We start from the raw sequence: 21,741 nt of genomic DNA, 5'->3' as shown, positions 1-21,741 counted from the left end.
TGCGCCAAGACAACCTGGGAAAAGCCTGTTTGTTTCATCAGTGACGTCACCCTCCGCCATGCACCGTCAGCAACGCATTCGTCGCCAGTTTTCGTTTATTCTAATATCAGCCGACTAACCTTACATGGTCAGAAGTATGTGTTTTCATGTTTCTTGGAAATTGTGTGTGAGATCAATTAATTTATCCTACAATTCTTACAAAAAATTAATTGTTCATTACACGTGGCTCGGATGTTCGCATTCTCCGATTTTATTGGGGGGGGGGGGGCTGATGTTGACAATTTTAAATTTGTAACAGAGTACATTTTCAAACCACTGCTTCACGGAAAAAATGGTTTTCATTGCTTTTTCGATTCAATTCAACGATAATGCAGAATTCTTTAATGTTTCTCATATTCTATAGTTTTAATTCCATATTTTCGGACTGGGGCGGAGAAAATATTTGTTAACAAAGTAAGAAAATCCAACATTCGCCAGTAGCAGATAAAGTGTGGTAAACTTTGCTGGAAACTTTGTCCAGACAAGCAAGGTCATTTTGATCAGGTTATTTTCACAAAATTCCTGACCTTAACAATAATTACATTTGGAACATGATAACGAAATCCGATTGAAAATAAGTACTACAACACCCACGTTATTTTGAATTACACCGGATTTCAGATAAAATATATATTATGCCGCGCATGTGTCGGTGTTTTTACTGAAAAGAAACAGAACGGCCGGAGACAGGACTGGGTTTTATAGCCCATGACGCACCTCAAAGTTGTCCTTCAGTTTCCATGCCAGACAAGACGCAACGTTGTTGTTTCAAGCTGTGAGACACCATCTGACCTCGTGCGGTTTCACTGCGCTTGCGCGCTCACTTGGCTCAGTCGCATAATCCTTCATTAAAATCCCACTTCCCGGTTAAGCATCAGTGTATTTCCATGACCATGGGACGTAAAGGTTTCTTTTTATGTCAAGCGAATGAGATATAAATCGGAAAATGGAAATGGTCGTCATTTTTGATAAAGAAAAATTAATTTAGAGCTTGACGGAAAATTAAACACCTTTGCAAACTCTCTCCTGACGCCAAGACAGTTCGGAACAGTTTTGCTGTCAGTTTCTTTCCTTAGAAATTTCATTCTTTTTTGCGAAAACGTTTTATTTCTAATGTTAATGTTTCCTATAACGGATTGTACTTTCAAGGACAAATGTCATCCTTGAATGTCATAGAATACAGTATACAACGTTGCAGGGTTCATGATATGCTGAGCTGTTTCCATGGTGTCCAGGGATGTCCCTGTTTGGTTCGGGATTCTTCACAATTTGTAGCAATGGTAAAACAATAAAAAAGACTAGAAGAAAGGTAGAAAATCTCAGCAGTAACCTGTGTAACAACACTACTGCAAAAAGAAAAACAACAATAAAAACACTGCGACATTACAAATATAATATTAGTTCTGTAAATTGTCAAAAGATGTTATGATCATAATTGAAGTAGTAGAACAGTCCAGAAACTTTCATTGAGCACATTTGTCTCATTGACATCTTTATTCTTATACTGCAGTCATAAATATTTAGCTAGATAGTTTTATAAATACTTGGGTTAAGAAGTTATGAAACAGTACAAACATTACTACAGTAATTGTTGTGTGTTGCACTGGCTCCTTTCCTGCCACCTTTAACCAACCGACATTTTCCGAAATGTAGTTTGGATTGGTGTAGCTTTTTAGGAGGGTGTGAACTAATGGTCCGAAAAGTTCATGCTTTAGTAACGAATCCATTGTAATGAATCAAGTTTGGTCTTTTCAGCCTGAGGGCAGTGCCTGTCGGTATTAACTGTTTGTACGGCACAAGGGCCATGGAGGTTGGAAGAGACGCCATGCTAGAATATACGGTACCGTTGTCTTCTCGAGGCGGTGCACCCATCGTCTCTTTGTCCTCAAAATTCGTCCGGGAATCCACGAGAGAGAGAGAGAGAGAGAGAGAGAGAGAGAGAGAGAGAGAGAGTAAATTAACGAATATTGTATTGAATTTTGTTTGTCAACGACAATAACTTTATGATACAACGCTGATCATATTCTGCTAAATATTTGCTGTAAATCCGCTGCATTTATTTAGACGTGACGTTTGTCCGATTTTAAAATCATTCAACTCTGTCAATTTCAATATAGTTGAGATTCGCATCCTTATCAGTCACCTGAAATTGATTTCCAAAGTAATACATTTCAACAGTAGTCAAAATTTTCTGTTGGTGACCATGGCTTTCGCATTTTGTCTTTGACTTCGAGTGTTGTTATCCTCTCCAGTTGGGCATAATTCCAAGATCTATAATTTGAAGTAAATGTATTTCCATCTCCTGAAATTGTACTGATCTGTGCTATGATTGGCTATATTTTCCTCAGTGAACGCCCTCGACCCATCATAGGCCGTACAACAAAGAATTTTGAAAATACGAGATAGAAGTGCACGTTTACAGTATTTCATATTTTGCAAAGGTTTCTGTCTGCAATTGTACACTGAGGGAAAAAAACGATTAACATTACCTTCACGAGAACAGTTTGTTAAGGTTTTTCATACAAACAAAATTTTGCTCAGCTTTTGTTGACGCATTAATTTCTGAAGGTAAATTTCATATGATGTGGTTTACCGGTTTCACAAGAAGGACGATATACAACAAGACAAGGTCGATTAGGGCTCCTCAGCCGAGGGTTCATTGCTCTCACTGTTGAACTGTTGCCCTCGCAAGACGACAGACCCTTTGTACAGTTCATTTTGTTCCTTTGATTGCAATGTCAAATTGCTATTAAACTTGATGGGACTTCGAAAAACAATTTGGAAAAATATCAAAATTGCACATTCATCGGCCCTTCGTGTACATTTTAGTGAAAATTGCCGAAGGTCGGGTCATGTGAACAAAGCAGGGTTTCATAGTAGCCTACACCTTGAATGGAAACCTTGGTTCGGTTTTCTGTATGAGTATAAATAACATTGGAATTTCATACTATAGAATGGACATAATTTTAGCATATCCGTTGGTATTTTAGTTCAATTCGTAAACAAACAGTTATCAGGTTTGTCAAACTGAAGTAAATTTTGTTTCTCAAAAATAGGTGGATATCACGGAAACTCATTGAAATATGTTCGAGGTTATTTAAAGTCAGGGCCTTCTATTGTGAAACATGCGTACATCAATCTGAATATGTACTGATAGGGTCACTCGCCACTTATGTTATAAAACTCGCTAACGTCTGACTTTTGGTTTAGTAAAATTACTAGTGCATCCAGGACATGCAAAATTACACTTGACTCTCAGACCCCGGCGAAAAGTTTTCACAAACTCAGTCATGCTCACATCCATTAATGCATTTCGAGGCGCCACATGATGAATGAACGAAATAAAAAAATAAATACTTATTATCAGATTCAAGGGTGAATGTTTTTCATTTTCCACTTTTATTTAGTATTATTGCCATTATTTTTCGTTCCAAATTCATAAAGTTGTAATTATGAAATGAAGCCAAATACATAAAGGGCCATTGAAGGGAAGATATTAAGGTCAATCGACTGTAGTTTCCTTTGTCTAGCAGTAGGCCTATATCGACTGCATCGTGTCTACGAATTAACTTATACCCAGTTTAGCAGTCATTGCTTTCAATATGACCCGAGAAGACCGTTTCACTTTCGTCGGACTGATCCCCTGTCAGTTTGTGGAAATAAATTGTAACGATATGCCAATGCATATTCAACTATCATAAGCATGTGTGCGTATGTTACTCGGCTGTGCATTTTTTGGTATTATTTGATGATTGTCCCAGACGCTTGCCGCGCCTTGTCCTCACTGTGTACGTATTAAAACACTTGAAAGAACGCTCGTTTATGACCATAGCAAGTTGTTCTCGCTTTTGGATAGACGAAAATTAAGTGCGAGGTGCACGTTGCTCATTGTTTTGATAAGAATTACTGAAAGATATCGATAAATGATTGATGAAATATGTCGGAATAAAACAGTCGACGGTGACCTCCAGCTAGACAAAAGAGCATCTGCAAGCGACTTTCGGGCCTTCGTAAGTATTCGGGCTCCATTCGGTAATTTAAAGATGGCGGCGCGCATGGGGTATCGTGATCATCAGCGGAAGTATCAACGATGGAACAAACATGGCAAGAATAAGAAGTTTAAGAGGAAAACAGTAGCAGAAATTGAACAGCAAGAGATTGAGTTCATCCAGAAAAGATACGAGACTGTAAGTACATGACAGCCAAAGGAACATATCATCAGTGTTCACCCATCCAGATCTCCGTAGTGTACTGTGTAGTACGCTACACGTGTGATTGCATAATTCTTAATTGCACGTTTCCGAAACAACTGTTGAGATTGCTGTAGTACAGTAGTTCGAAGTTTTGCCTACGGCTGTGGGTTGGATGGCAAAATCAAACCCCACCACTGGCACAAGACAAAGCCTTGGGCTTCTATACTGCAGCATCCATTGAGGTAGCTACCTCCATGGAAACAACTGAAACTAGCACCCACTGACCTAGCTGCAAAATTGTAGCTCTATGGTGAGGCGGTCGGTGAGTTTTTGTTTTTGCGACTTCGCTCACCAGATCGCGTTCCGAAACATTTCTGGGAGCCGTCATTACCAACTTCCGGTAATGGCGGCACCCACAAACACCGACGCCCCATGGTCAATGTTTTCAGAACGCGATCGTCGTGTTTGAACAAATTCCAAACCCCATAAACGACAAAGTTAGTGCAGTGTACTGTTTAGTCTTCAGTAGTGATAAATCGGTATGACCAAATGCAGTAAATATGTTGCATTCCACATCAACACGCCTGGTCGAGTGGGGTGCGCTTATATGATACTCCCCAGGGCCATCGACCTCGTAGCGCTTCTGGTGAGCGAAGTCGCAAAAACCAAAACTCACCGACCGCCTCACCGTAGAGCTACAATTTTTTGCAGCTACCACTGACCCAGCTGCTTGTGTTGTGGCTAAATTACGTAATCACTAGGTGCACATGCGCTAAATTCGTACCCCAGGAGAGTTTACTGAAGTTTAGAACTCTATAGCACATCCATTTCAAATCTCTGTGTACGTCTACCTCGTTAACTACACCTACATCTCATTCTCAAAGTTGTGACTGGCACCATTTCAGAGGGGGGCCGCTGGTCCCCCCTTGACAAATTAGAGCCTCCTAAGAAAATCCCTTTGAGTTCGCTGCCAAAGATGTGTCCACTAATCTTCAGGCGTCCTGTTACATTTCTTTATAGAGCATGGAGTAACGTAGCAGCGTAAGGGCCCTGTCACACCCTGACGATTTAGCCAGTGTATGCCGACGTATCAAAATTTCTCTAAAATGCTGGTTAACAATGTATTTTTCAATTTGGGGCATATACATAGTGTATTCATAATGTACTCATAGGTTAAAAATACGTTTTGGTACGCTAAACAATTATCTCGACTTATTTCGACTTATGAGAAACTTTCTAGTAAAGTGTGTGAATGTGTGTCAACAAGTGCATAACCTACCTACAACTTATGGCCTGTGTGTGTTGGGACGTATGAACCATATGCTGGCATACGTCGAAAAGTTTTGTCCATGCACATAACTTTTCGACGCGCATGGACAAAACTTTTCGATGACCTCACAATACTATGACATATTCCAGTGTGCTTCAGCGTGCTCTTAACTTATAAAAAGCTAATACCCATAACGTATTTGATGTGTATGCCGGTGTATTCACCAAATTTTTCATATAATGGCATACGCTGGCTAAATCACCAAGGTGTGACAGGGCCATTAAGTTGCAGTACAGTGAGGTAGTTTGAGGTTTTGCCTACGGTTGTGGATTGAACAGCAAAATCAGAACTACTGGTTTGACAGCAAACTCCAAAACCCTGGGCTAGCGCGAGCTAGTGTAGCCTAGCTGAACACTCTAAGTTAGGAATCAAAAACGTACTCACTTTCACCTTCATGCAACAATCTATGAAAACCCCAGATCGTGATAACACAGACCAACAATGGGGCATGTGATACAGATGAACTCTTGAGTTCTTCAACTTCACAGCACCAATATGTGTAATTACTAGCTAAGTTAAAGTTGAAGAGAGACCCCGTTGTTTTACCAGAGATCGAGTATTTTGAAACATTTTAGTTTCTTTTTCCTTCAGAAAACATGGTCCTATTATATCAGAGCATTGCGTTTGGCTTTGCTGTTTGTTTTCCCTTGCGATAGATTTGTGATAGGGGTCATATGTAAAGAGGCAAAGCTACAAGTTGACTGAAAATCAGACATGTAATCTATGCATCTCATGTTGCTGGAACTTGAGATTCATGATCAGTGTCAGCATTCGTGAAAAATCACTTACATTGATTAGATCTTGTCAATCAATGAGTAGTCTTCAATATGTTTCGATCTTCATGAAATTGCCGCTGATATGTAAGAATCAGTGATCATGGAGGTAGCACAGTACTACCTCCATTGAATGATCAATAAATAGGTCAAAATGCATGTGGAAATTTGGACGCAAATCTTAATCTGCATCAATATAAATACACAAAACTAGTATATGCAATCATACAGACATGTGGATATTTTTGATCTCTAACTAATACTGTAGAGGGTTTGGCTAGGCTTGACTAGGCCTGGGTTTTGGAGTTTACTCCAGTGTTGCTGTCCAAACCACAACCTCAGGCAAAATGTAGAGCTACTGTACTGCAGCTGGAGCAACTTGAAAGGACCTTGTACAGAACCTCTCCTGTCATTTAGGTAAGGTGTTGCTTTCCCAATCTTACCGAAAACTATGGAGAGGTTCTGGAAAAAATGAGATCACTGTGGATTAATTGAACACCGATCAACTTTGTGTGTAATGAGAGACTGGCCATAACTGTTTAATACTGGAGAACAAAGGGAGCACAAGCTATATGTTTGTAACTAATAGAATCTGTAATTTTGAAGGGTTGGTCACCCCTCTTTATTTGAGCAGTCATATGCTACTAACTATACAAAAGAATACATTTTCATAGAAAAAGAATATGCAAATTTGGTATTGTTATGTAAATTAGCCCTGTTTTTCAAACTGTGGAGATCAAAGTGTGTGGATTTTCATGGCAAGACAAACTGCTTCTAAGCTTTAAAATTCCATACAGCGCAATCCTCATATTTACAATTTGTCATTTTCATTCAAATATAATGTGGTCCTCTGTTGTTTCTTCAAAGATCGATTCAAACCAAATAGAAAAATTTGATGACTTTCCATTATGTAAGAAGACAAAAGAAGCATTGATGGAGGCGGAATACGAGGTTCCAACAGAAATACAACGTGAGACGATAGGACTAGCTCTTCAAGGAAAGGATGTTCTTGGTGCAGCAAAGACTGGTTCTGGTAAAACATTGGCGTTCCTCATACCAGTAAGTACAGTAATGAAAAGAAATACTAATCTGTATGAACAGCTGGACTTTTTTCAAGACATCATAGCACTGATAATTGTTCTTGGATGAAGAAACTCTGACCAGACTTTATAACAAATGAAATCATTTGATTCTTGACCACTGAAGGTCATAAGCCATCATACTTATAAGTAAATCAGTAAGATCTTTTATGTTGAAAGTTTTGTATTATTCCTGAAAAAAGATGTTTTTTGTATTGCATAAAGTGCAAACTTTAAATCTCAACACAAACAGATTTACTTTCAAAATGTCAACTTAAAACCTTCGTCAGCAGAACAACCAGATGTCAAATTCATGGCCTTTTGACATATGATATCAAAGTAAGATTTTAGACCTTTATAAATTTAACAAAATGGTGTTTTGATGAATTTCTTTAACAAAAAAATATTGGACGATAAATCAACCTCAACTTTCTTTCCATAAAATCAGGGAAGTGTTGACTAATTACTTCCCACTAATGAGCCATACGTTACCAGTACTACAACTTTTTATATCCATCTTGTAGTCACAACTTTTGATAACAAGGATTTCTTTGTTTGTGAAAGGTTTTAGAATGTTTGTACAGGAACCGATACAGCAGTATTGATGGACTCGGAGCGTTGGTCATCTCCCCGACCAGAGAACTCGCGTATCAGACGTTTGAAGTGCTGTGTAAGATTGGCAAGAAACATGATTTCTCAGCTGGATTGGTAATCGGTGGCAAGGTAAGTGAAAACAATGGAAATGTGTATTTGTCTGTGAAACCGGTGACATGAAGGATCTGTCCTTGCACAGTGGGTAGGGTACTTGACTCATTATTTGAAGATGGAGAGTCTTAGGCCTGGGTAAGTCCAGAATAGCTGACTGGCTATCAGAGAATGGTGACGTTTGAGACTGATACATGGTGTTCATCAAACAAAGCAAAGATATGTAAATTTGATATTTAAATTAGATATGTAAATTAGTGCAAATTTGTCATGGCTATTTGAAAATATCCTACTATTTGAAAATACCCTGCAGAGAACCCTGCTGTCAGTCCTTGAGAAAGGCAATCTACTCAGCACTGTAATTGGCAGTTGATACCTCATCTATTAAGTAGGTATTTGCCTTTTGAATCATGGATTAAATAAATGACAAAAAAAAAATTGAAATAACCCATATGTATTTGATTTTTGTTCTCCATTACGTACTACTTTTAATTGTTTGGAATTGTAAAACAAGCCATGTTACTTCTGTTCACTCTGATTTGTTTGATTTAAAAGCACTGACTGTTTTATAAAATTTGTCTGGCCCTTTTTCCTGCCAGGCTCATCTTCTCAGTGCCAAGACAAGATTGTTAAAACCTGTGCCATGTGACATATTTTGACTAATAAATGTGAAATGGATGTATTGAGCAGGGGGACTGGGTTTACCATTTGAAGTAAAACAAAGAAAAATTAGAATTTTTTCTGACTTTTGTTGCTTTGACCTAGATAAAAATGGTGAATTTTACAGACTTTGTCTGACAGCACGTTTCACCGAAAATCTTTTTAGTACCATGATTTTTTAAGCCAATTTCTTTTTTCATGACATGAAGTAGTTCACCAACTTAGCTCTGAAAACAATGATCGCTTCTGTTTAATCAGGCAACGTTTTGATGAAGGCAATAATAATCAACTAAGGCAATAATAATCAACTGATAGGAAGGCTACGTCTCTCGGAGCAAACTTTCCACTCAGCGGGTCAGCTTGACCTGGTAAAGATAGAGGTGACCGGGTTGTTGTTTTCAGCTTTAAATCATGATTTATCAGAGAGTTTGTACATTATTATACTTGTTACTGACATGTTTTGTCTATCCTGTCTGACTTTATTTAGCTAACATGACCCATACAGAGTTATAGGACCAACAAGGGGAAATGTTGTTCCCAGGCACCTAGAATGGTATTTCTGTATGTGCAACAAGGATAAGCAAATACTATGATTTGAGATCAAGGACGTCCCGTTTTGTTTCTTAAACCAGTAAATTTTCTATCAGAAATAATCAGTGTATTGCGTGTGTGTCTCTCAGTAGTGCAAGTATTGTGAATTGGGCAACATGGTCTTCTTTGCAGAGCTAAACTTGGTGAGAAAATGTCGTTCTCACTGTACACGGAATTATAAGGACTGGATTGAAAACTTCTGGTAAATATAAACTTGATGATCAAACCATAAGCATAGACCCTAAAAAAGTCTATGATCAAACTTGGCGATTATCTGGGACCAGGGCTGGCGTAACACGTTCACACACGGAAATCTTGGCTGAATTGGATTTTCAGTGGGCCCCAGACCTCAATCAGGACAAAAAAATTGGTCCAATACTAGGCCACCGCCGAGCATTCAGACAGCCTTTATAACACCGACGTACAAGTTAGGTCAATGTAGTGGTGGTGTGACTTTGTCTCTGTGAACGGGTATATGAGACTGTAGATGTGAAAAAGGTTGAGAGGTAAATAAGTGATTGCAGTTGGCAGTCACATCGCTTTGGTTTAGGTTTGCTGAGTGTAATTGTCTAGTTTCACTTTCATATGACACACCTGTTCCTCTATTACTTCTCATACATTGGGTGAGATTTCCATATGCTGTCATAAAGTGAAAGTCAAATCCTTTAAAACAGACAAAAATTACTCATGGTGCTGGCAAAATGCTTTTAGATAATTTTATGATAGAATCAATCTTCAAACTTACAATGTGTTATATTCTCAAACTTAATTGTATTGTTTATTTGATTGAAATAAACTGTAGACCAAAAATGATTTGTGCAGTTAATAATACACAACATTCTTTCAAATCTTGTGGTATGAAATTTTTCTCCAACATCTGCACAGATAAAATTCTCTGTTTGTACTAGTATTGTATTCGTACAGTTGACATAGAGATTTGAATTTTATTTTTCAGTTACTCACAGAACTGAACATGAAAGGACTTTGAGACAATGTTGGGTGTACCTGTAGAATAATGGGCCCAATCTTCCCTTGGTGATTATTATGCTAGTGTTAGGGTGTCCTATGTAATGAATAAATCAAAATGTAACTCCTTAGGATAATGCTGACTAAATACAACGTGGTGTATTTGTCTCAGTCTTTGAATGAATCGGTATTCCCTGTGTTTGTAGGTAAAACCGTGAACTGTATGATATTTAGGTGATGTTGCCCTTGTCCATGTGCTATTACTAGAAATGGTTGTGAAACCTTTAAGGAAGCTCCCTCCAGGAATTGTTTATCCTGTGTTATTGCGCCATGGTCATCGCAAACATGATGACCTCGATGTTGTCACTGATTTCATTTTCAAAACTGGAATACTGTGTGCTGTAGTGTTTTTCATCCCCACCTTCTAATGTAGTAGTCCCAGTGTCACTATAGAAAACAATGGGGTTCTACCATTTTAGTCTCACAGTAAAAGGGTATAATGTTTGCTTGTGATGCTTACATTTGTAAAGTCAAGTTTGTGATCATACAGGTGTTATAAATCAGACACTTTGTGTATAATAATTATGTGTTCTTTTGTAAATGATATGAATCAATAATTATTTCTTCATGCATTTCATTCATTTGTCTCCACTTTTGTTTACATTTTCTCTCATTATATCGTTGTTACATTTCTCTTCAATGCCATTTTGTGTGTAGGTGTTTTGAGCACGGCCAATTTGCATGCATGCTAAAAAACATTAATTTCTCTGTCACCTTGTTCTATACCTCCAATTACGCATAGCTATCTCAAATAGGATTTGACAATTATTTGGTACAATTTTCGTTTGTGCAACAAAGTCTAAAATCACCGGCAGTGTATACTGATTTTTGACCCTGTTATTGCAATATTAACAGGCCTCTTGAGAGCACGCTAAGACACCAACAAAGTAATCTTAATGATGCCAGCAATATCAGAAACCAAACCATGATTTGCAGTTTTCAATGGCTCCACTTACAGGCATGAGATCAGAGGACGGTCACTGCATAAAGTGTGCATGTCGTGAGAAATTAACCTTACCGTCATTGTTTACTACAAAACTCACCTTCAAAAATTGTTTTGATTGAAACCTTTTAAACAAACGAAAAGGAAACAAATCATGGAGTCCGAGGCCTTATTGTAATTTCATTTGTACAGGGTTACACATTGGTGAAGTTTTAGTAGTCAGATTCTGTCTGTCTGTCTGTCTATCAATCTGTCTATTGATCTGTCTGATTATCTATGTACGTATGTATGTATGTATCTATGCATCATCTTTCCATCCATTCAGCCATCCACCCTTCCATCAATCTATCTACCTACATACATACCTACTACCTTTATATCTATCTATCTATCTATCTATCTATCTATCTATCTATCTATATATCTATCTAATACACACCATTATTCAAACATATTCACACTCATTGCACACTAGCATTACATAAGAGAGAGAGAGAGAGAGAGAGAGAGAGAGAGAGAGAGAGAGAGAAAGAGAGAGAGAGAGAGAGAGAGAGAGAGAGAGAGAGAGAGAGAGAGAGAGAGAGATTAGGAAGTTTTGATGTCTCTGTCTGTATGAAAGCTGACCGTGTCCACCTTTGATGTGTAGGTGCATCATCTTTTGAAGATATGACATCATGCAAATGAACACACTCTCTCAAATATGCAAATGAATTAGAATGTGATACACTGTGTATACTCTTAAAGTACTTATCAAATTTGATGATGTGGTTAATATATTGTGTATTGAATTTTGTTGGCTTTGAGGTGCACCAGTAGGTTTACTACAGTTAGCACAAATTTTGCATATCATATGTTTTAAGATATTTTTTTTTGGTCAAAACTTTGCAAAAACTACTCACATAATTCCTTAAATATATTATTTGCAAGTCTTTCAGGATGCTGTGATTTCTTCAACCTATGATAAAATTAGCTACTTATTAGATATGTTTGGTAATGCTCGCTAGAAGAGTTTTTCAAAGTGCTGATTAGATTGCCTTTTGCATTGGTTCGTAAATTTATTCTTATTCAGGTCCACTCGATCAAAAGACAAGTACATATATTATTCTGTCTCTTTTACATTTGATGCAAAGTTCCTTGATGGAGATAAAGCGTCAGAGGAAACTAACCATGATTGGAGCAAATAATGTACTTGACATACTGCACAGACATTCATGGTTTAACGGGTAAACAAAGAGCAGCAAAATGTCATTGATGTCAGTATGTGTGTTTTGTGCGGGTGTGAAAGACAGCGTATCCCTTTGTAATTTGGTACAAGTGGTTCATGTTTCAAAACAGTCCCTTGATTCAAAAGTACCAGAATTACAGATATAGTAAGTTATGGATTTCCTTTCAGAGGATTATCTTAACAGACATCAAAAATTCCAACAAAAATTGTCATTTTATTTGGTATTACTAAAAAAGAAGTTTGATAGTGGAAATATTAATACTATTTCTCAGAATTTGTGCAATTGTAGATAGATCATAATGTAGTCTGTTACCATAGCAACAAGACATCTCTTAATTCTTGTTTTGGTATGGTAACATTGTACAAAAGTGACGACTCAGTTTTTAACCGAAGATAGCCTTTTGCAATCAGTTTGTCAGAAGTATCCAAAAATATACATTTTGGTTTCATTCAAGTCCTTGTTTGGTTGTTCTCTGCTTTACTCTACTACAATGTTTGAACAATCAAGTTTGATCAGCTTGTCGATACATGCACAATTTTGAAATTTTGTGTGTGCTTATAGAAAGATGTTGAAGTATTCCACTAGTAAAATTGACATTGCCCTTTATGAATTAATTATGTCTATCTGAGTATTTACAAGGACATGCACATTTCCTGCAAGAGTCCAAATTATCTTCAACTAATCTCCGTAAGGTGGTCTTTTAAAGATGCTCAGCTGCAGTTTCAGCCATAGTAGAGCCTCTCAGCTTGTTCTTTCAAGGTAATCCTCATCCACAGCTTGTCCCCCTAGGCATGTGTTGATCGGTTGCCACTTTCCATTTCATTTTGCTCAGCTAGTCTCCCCAAGCTTACACTCAATCCTGACTCCTCGCCCAGATTTTCCAAACTATTCCAAACTTCCTCTCGTTCACTCATTTCACATTGTATTGCTGGATGTTCTTTGTCAGACTTATCCTCATAATGCCTTCCAAGTTTGTCTTAATTCTTACAGAGTATCATAAAGTTTATCCCAACTTTCTACTTGTCTTCCCATATTAATTTTCCATCTCAGATGTTTCTTTGGCTGTCCATACTGAAGCTAATGGTTGCTTGGGAATGTGTAATTTTCTTTATACAAAATGGACATTTTTTATTTATTTATATGTGAATACAGTTTATAGCAATAGAGTGTGACATCATAGAAATGCAAACAAGATCAGCAAAGTTTTAAAATACTTCAGTAACTTTGATTTTGATAAAAAAATCCTTACAGTCCTGGTATTTTTTTGGCAGACGGAAGTTGTATGGTTGAAGGGCTAGAGTTCAAGAGGAACTGTTTGTCACTATATGACCGCGAAACCAATATCAGGGATGAAAAGGTTTTATCATATACCCTAGGGAAAGATTAATAATTATGTTTTTAGAATAATATTCAATTACAGCTTTGGACATAACAATGCGGTATTGAAAGTTTGTTTGCTGTTTGCTGTGATTGTTCAGAAAAGCAATAGCTGCAGCCTGTCACAGACTAAGATACATAATGACATCATTTAACTGTAAATAGAACTCAAGCATATGTGTATTAACAAAGAATGATGCTCATAATATATTCTTTCTGTCCACTTTCACATCTTTCAAAATCAGCAGGGATCAACAGTAACACACTTTTATACTTGATGCCTGTTGGAATGTCGACCAACTTCTCTGTTGCTGCTGTGATGAGAATGGAGGAATGTTGTTTGAATTCTGTGCTGGTTTGTGTAAGAATGGAACTTTCATAGCAGCAATGTGCATAGCAACCAGAATGAAAGTAGTTCAGAAATGCATGCAGGTGTCCATACTTTGACAAAGAGCAGCAGAATGTGATACAGCAAATTATTGCACGAATGTGAGGGGACTTTTTCCCATAGCACTACATATTAATTTGGCTCGAGATATATGACAAGGAATTTCAGGACATGTGATTCCTGTTCATATTCCAAAGAACAGTGCTTGGTGGTTGTCTCAGTAAAAGCAAACAGCCACATAATTTTATTACAACTTGGACACTCTTTTTGCCACATCTCAAACCAGGCACTGAGTATCTTAAAAAACCATGCATACTCTTGTATTTCAAAGTAGTGTCTGAAATTGTAAGAAGACGCACATCATCAAGTACCTGTGAAATGGTAGGTTTTATTACATATGAGTAGCAATCATATTTCAAAGCCCAAAAGTTTGAAGAAAGCTGTAGACTTCAAAGTTTCACGTACAAAAGTGTGTGTGTACAACAATTATCCGTACTAGCAACCATGTACAGTTACAAAATATATGTACACGAAAATTGTCACACAATAGAAGGCAAACAACTGTATGTATAAAACTTCAATAATGTGACAAATTTCCACCTGCATTAGCGCATGCAATACAACATTGTCTTGGTATTGGCAAATTAAGCTAGTGTATGTTGTAGGATGTTTGACTGGCATTTTGTAATACGTGTTGCGAAGTGTGTCCCAGACTGTTGAGGAGATCCTTATCTGTGTTTAAAGTTTGCAAAAAATGCACAAAAAGTTCTTCAAATCTTTGACAGTGCTTTTAAGACATGGAAAACTGAGTCACTGCAAACACATTTTGTGAATTCCTGGAAAATAAGTACACAGGATTTTGAAACAGCGATTTGATGGTGTTGAAAATTCTGGAAATGGTACCTGTAATGATAAAAGTCTTGGAAGAATCTCAAGGTTTGTTATGCATGCCACAGAAGTGATTTGACTTGATTTGATGATACAGAGAGATTAATGGTTACAGCACAAATTAGAATGGACTGAGATACAAACAAAAGTACGTGCAGCAGTGTAGAAAGAATTAGATGTATTTCTGGTCGCATGTTTGTGTGTGTTTCAGTTTTTGCACCGCTATAACACCACAGCATTGGCATCTGTTTTCCACTGACACCATAGCAATCAGGAGGTGTGATATTTTTAATAACAAAATAAATGTAGCAATGGCTTTGTGAGTTGAACAGTGGCAATGTAACAAAGTAAATGTAGCAATGACTTTGTGAGTTGAACAGTGGCAATGTAACAAAGTAAATGTAGCAATGACTTTGTGAGTTGAACAGTGGCAATTTAACAAAGTAAAATATGTAGCAATAATGACTTTGTAAGGTGAACAGTGGCAATTTAATAGAGTACAAGTAGCAATGTAAACAGTGGCAAGTTAAAGTACATTAATGTAGCAATGACTTTGTGAGTAGCACAGAGGCAATTCAACAATGTAGCAATGGCTTTGTGATACACATTGTGATAGTCTATGATTTACAGTTATAACAGATGTCATGGTCAATGCAACATGGGTCAATAACCCATACCCAATCATTTTGCTATGGTTCTCATCAGTATATCAAAGCAATCAAACTGTACAGACGTCAATGTGAATGTAACATAAAAATAGGAATAGCAGAAATTTTCAAGAAGTTAAATAGAGAAAACTCTGAAATGAAATAGCAAAAATGTTATTGAGGTGATTTTAAAATACCGTATAGGTGAAAGAAATTTCAAAAAGATAAATCTAAAATGTTAACAAAAGTGAAACAGAATGTTACAAAAGTGAGACAGAGATAGAAATGTTAACAAAAGTGAGACAGCAATATTATCACGTTGAAAATGAAAAGTCACCAATTTGTAACCTAAGTGAAATACAAATGTTACCGCAGTGAAACACAAATGTTACCAAAGTGAAACACAAATGTCACCAAAGTGTAAGGGCAATGTTACCACATTGAAAAAAACATGTCACTAATTTGAAGTCAAATGTAAATATTATCAAAGTGAAAAAGAAATGTTCTAAAAAGTATGGTTACATTTATATAATACAGCACACACATGAAGGCTATCAACTTTACAAGAGATGATTAAAAGTAAAATTTGCAACCAAATGGTTTTCATGAAAACTTTCTCAAACATACAAATTGATTCATGTCGACGAATGCATTTAAAAATAATGATATCACTTGGTCAAAACAATTTATATTCTGCACATGCTCAGTATGCATTGTCAAATGACAGGATAGGTAGAGATGAAATTTTTACAGAGCAGCCATTTTCCTGGTAAAATATCACCATATCGATCATTGAAACTGTACAAGGATAGCGTGCTCTTTGATTTGAAATTGTCATTGAACCGGCAAAAATTGCAAGAAACACTTAACAAAAACATCACCTACTTCTGCGGCATCAGAGGCCTTCTACAGTGGGTGGGTATCTTGAAAAGAAAAACGCGGAGGTCTTTCCCAAGGACGCTAGTTTGATACCTTGCTGCAGCTATTGCCGGACAACAATACAATGAGGTGAATGGCCGAGAGGTCAACAAACCATGTCACCATGACAACAACATTGATGAGCCATCAGCCAGGAAAAAAAACAAACAGATGCTTACAAGGTCTTCCTCTGAGTGACAGTGTTTGCATCATTATTATCAATCAGTGTTTCGTAACTTGCTTCAAAAATCCTTGAAGCACAGAATTTGCAATCAAAAGTGTATTTAATGTACATACATCTTTCATCTTCAAAACTTGACATCCAACCATCAACTCTTGTCACACATATCCGGTACTCTGCTCTTATTTCTATAGTAAATAATTAAGAATTGTTTTCAAAAAAGGTGTACTTGTTAACCTGTACATTCTTTATTTTTATGTCATTATAAATAATCAAGGCCATTAAAAACTAAAAAGATTTGAACATTTCCTTGTGATTAAAACAACGCATTGTTGGTTACTCAGAACACTAGATATTAATGAGAGTTATTTTTCAGCGTATTTGTTGACAGCTATATAAGGACATTTCATACTTGAAATCGCAAAGTGATTGTTCCAAACATTTAAAATTCTGTTTTTGAATCACCAGAACAGGAAATGAAATCAAGACATCTTTCATGCTTACAGCTGAGATTTGTAATAAAAGACTAGAGTTAACATCTTGTGCAAAATTAATGTCCATATCAGCCCTATAAATTTTTTTTTACCTTAAAAAGAACAGTATTTTTGTCAATTGTTAATGTTGCAGATTCTCAGTTTTATTGTTTTATTGGTACAATCACACAATGGATCTATTCAGGAACATTTGCCACTGTTCAACTCACAAAGTCATTGCTACATTGACTTTGTTAAATTGCCACTGTGTAGCCAGTGCAAAGTCATCATTTCTTTGAAGGAAACAGTATCCTTCCCTTGACTTTACCCGCACTTAAATTTCCACGTCTCATCAAAGTCACTTTCAGTGATGTGGTTGATAGAGGGCGGTTGGAAGGGGGATTGTCCATTACCTATGTAATTTCATGCAAATATAGTATCAAGTTGTTTTTCATCTTTTATTATCAAAGGTTTGTTACAATTGCACTGGGAATGTTGGACCTGTATGTGAGGATAATAGAAGAAGGGATGGGTGGATTGCCCCCCCCCCCCCCCATCATGTGATCTTGATGAAGTCTTACTGTTCCTGCAGTAGTAATCCATGTTGTTGATAATTAAGGTTTGACAGATGGAAAACTCTTCACCAGATTCATTTCTGGAGAAATTAAACATAGTACCCATTGTTCTACTAAATTGCTGTGATATTTGGCAATGGCCTTGAAATTCAGATGTACAAGTATAGAATAATGAAGGCAGTGAATTGATTGACAGTAAACACTGAGGTATGCAACTAACATCCAAGACAGGCAATTGGAAATCAGCCCTTTCTAGATGGCATAGTCACATTCAGAGGGTATTTTTCATACGACAAAAAAAAAAGGGTTGAGTGTCTCTAGGTGTGAGACCACATACACTCTATTGCAACTGTGTTTTTCTACAAGACTACATGGCCCCTCTATTCCAGATGCTTGTAACCTTGTTGTTTTAGGTTACTTCTATTATAAACTGCGAACTGAAATATACTCTTGAAGATTACATTAAATTGTAATATGTCATAGGTATGAACTAGCGGTTCTTCAGTTTAACTTTGTGTCAAAAAAACTGATATCCGACAAAAAAACCATGATATTTTTTCTTGTTGTAGGTGATATATATATTTTCCCTTTGTTAGGCAGTTTATTAAATTGGTGAAAACTTTCTTTTTCAACACTCACTTTATCACCAGAGTATTTGGTGTATCTCACATTGAGCTCCCTCATTGTTAATATGTCCTTGTTTTGCTGGAGAGCGTCAAATCCTTAAAGTTTTAGACTATGGAAAAATCAGGGGTTGTGGAAAAAACAATCTGTCAGTATCATACTCATAGTTTAGTGTGTTTTGCAGCTTTGCTGAAAGAGCTGTCATTTGTTTGTTTATCTTTGAATGATATCGTGGATGACACAAATTATTAAGTAGGATGACCTGCAATCATGCTATTAATTTTAAGTTACATTAACCCCTTGACTACCTATGGCGCCGGATATATCCGGCGCCATATTGAATTACCATATACCTTGAGTGCCGGAAATATCCGGCACAGTTAAATAGGCGTATTTGCTTCGTTTTTGTCGCTAAAACTCCCGTAATTTCGGCGTCGGCACGCAGCGTGACTAAGATTGATGTATTCCGATTTGGCCTGAATGTGATTGCGCCCCCGTACGTCCGAGTATGGCCAAAATCCGGAAGCAAATGTCGTGACCCATGACCTCGACCCTGAAAGGTCAGGCTGATCACAGAAGCGTCGCGCTGATTGTTTACAGTTTTCAGAAGTACGGACGATCGCAAAGATGTTTATTGTTTTGTTTTTTAATGAAATGAAATGTTTATTTATTGAAAACAAATGATTTATATGTAAATATGTTTCTATTAACAGCTATTTCGTGAATGAAACTAGAGGAAATACAATTTTTTACTATAAGCCAGTGAAATTTTATAGCAGCCATATTATCAATATGACTGGTCACATGACTGGTCATGTGTTTGGTCATGTGATATGTTGTTCCCTGAAATGTATTTTTAGTCCCCACGGACACCGTCCGGGGGGACTTATAGGTTTGGTCATGTCCGTGCGTGCGTGTGTGCGTGCGTGCGTCCGTGCGTGCGTGCGTGCGTGCGTCCGTCCGTTCACGCAGATATCTCAGAGATGCCTGGAGCGATTTCATTCAAACTTGGTACAAGGATTACTTCATATGTCATACAGATGCATGTCGATTTGTTTTGTGGTACGATCCAATATGGCTGCCAGGCGGCCATTTTATTATGATTTTTTCATGTACAGAGCCATAACTAAGGCATGTTTCAACTGATTTTATTCAAAGTTGGTACAAGGACATTGACCAATGTCATAGATATGCATGTCAATTTTTTTGGTGATATGATCCAATATGGCCGCCAGGCGGCCATTTTGTTACGATTTTTTCATGTACAGAGCCATAACTCAGGCATATCTCAACCGATTTTATTCAAACTTGGTACAAGGACATTGACCTATGTCATACATATGCACGTCAATTTGTTTTGTGATACAATCCAATATGGCCACCAGGCGGCCATTTTATTATGATTTTTTCATGTACAGAATCATTACTCAGGCATGTTTCAACAGATTTTATTCAAAGTTGGTACAAGGACATAAACCAATGTCATAGCTATGCACATTGATTTTTTTTTTGTGATATGATCCAATATGGCCGCTGTGTGGCCATTTTATCACGTTTTTTCATGTCCAGAACCATAACTCAGACATGTATCAAGCGAATTTATTCAAAGTTGGTACAAGGACATTGACCAATGTCATATATATGCACCTTAATTTGTTTTGTGATACAATCCAATATGGCTGCTGTGCGGCCATTTTGTTATGATTTTTTTCATGTACAAAGCCATAACTCAGGCATATCTCAACCGATTTTAATCAAGTTGGTACAAGGACATTGACCTATGTCATACATATGCAAATTCATTTGTTTTGTGATACGATCCAATATGGCCACCGTGTGGCAATTTTATTATGATTTTTTCATGTTTTGAACTACGACTCAGACATGTATCAAGCGAATTTATTCAAAAGTATTTTTATCACAGACCTAATGAAGAGACTCTATCCTCTCTGAGGACCTGTAATCAAAGTACCCATTAACAAGTGGGGACTGTGTCATCAACGATGACTTGTTAAATATTGTGAATTATTTTTTGATAAATCATAACCATTTTAGATGCATGTTTCTGCAAGGAAGACATAAAGCAGGTGTTTACAAATATAAAATGTTTTGATTTTCAAATATAGAATCATGTCAGATGCCAATGTTTGTGGTTCATTTTCTTTGCCTTTTGTGAGAAAAATCTTAAATAAGTACATCTATAAATAAAGTAAAGGGTAGTTATTATTACATATATGTAAAGACAATGCCATGAAAATTGCAACTGTATTCAAATTTACGTCATTTTATGGATTCAAAACATGTCCTGATGCTTCAAATATTCATATTCTTTGCCAACTCTGGTCACATGATGTGTCATGTGATCAGTCACGTGACCTGAAAATACAAAACTTATGTATGAAAAAGTGGGAAATTTCATACTGATTCAGAAAATGTATGGTTTATTGGTACTTCCTTAATTTTTACTCTAAGCAGTGTTCATGCAATGACCACACCCTAGATTTTATCAATATTTACATAAGGGGCCTGGTATATAGGAATACATTGGCCTTGGTAGTCAAGGGTTAATGTAACTTACAATAATGTTACATTATTGTAAGTTAGAAATGCTGCTGGGAACAGATATTTGGGCTCTCAAACTTTTACAATAAGTTTTTGGTCTACCACTTGTAGGGATTTGTTTTAAAGCTCACAGAGTGAATAAAAATTTCACTGGCTTATTTCGGTGAAAATTTGTGAAAATCCAAATTTTTTTGTTTTTCCCCATAGAGTTTAAACGGGGATGGTAGCAATTTTGAATTTCAAATGTTGGGGCATTATGGGTAATTTTATACTTGTGTACCAAACTTTGCATGGTGACCCCTGATTTTTATTCTGCAAAAGGGAAAAGCTTAAAGTTCTCTTACAGAAAGTTTGAGCAAAAGTGTAAGTCTTTCGATTTTGAGGCACGAGCCACCTCAATTAAAAGAATGGGCTTCCATGAACAGTGAAAGAGAAAAAGGAATGTGAATTGAATGTAAGTGTTTAGCAGTTGTCATGTCAGCAATACATCATTATCTGACTGGATAGTTGACACTGGTGTGAACATGCCTTGTTCATTGGATA

General features: G+C 36.9%; 1 protein-coding gene across 2 annotated transcripts in view; it reads left to right on the top strand.

The window, feature by feature from the left end:
- The first annotated feature begins 4,057 nt into the window (after positions 1-4,057).
- Positions 4,058-21,741, top strand: part of LOC139142824 (probable ATP-dependent RNA helicase DDX10) — a 48,520-nt gene continuing 30,836 nt past the window's right edge. Inside the window, exons 1-3 of one of the 2 annotated variants that reach the window (XM_070712987.1) lie at positions 4,058-4,226; positions 7,203-7,394; positions 7,979-8,137. In XM_070712987.1, coding sequence (XP_070569088.1) covers positions 4,083-4,226; positions 7,203-7,394; positions 7,979-8,137 — 495 coding nt within the window. In that variant the 5' untranslated portion in view covers positions 4,058-4,082. Of the gene's footprint in view, positions 4,227-4,363; positions 4,475-7,202; positions 7,395-7,978; positions 8,138-21,741 lie in introns of those variants that run through there. The other variant, XM_070712988.1, reaches the window with a different exon arrangement.

Source organism: Ptychodera flava, chromosome 10 (assembly GCF_041260155.1).
Source record: "Ptychodera flava strain L36383 chromosome 10, AS_Pfla_20210202, whole genome shotgun sequence".
Classification (NCBI taxonomy): Eukaryota; Metazoa; Hemichordata; class Enteropneusta; family Ptychoderidae; genus Ptychodera; species Ptychodera flava.
The sequence above is the reverse complement of the archived record's forward strand: the minus strand, read 5'-3'. Positions and strand labels throughout refer to the sequence as shown.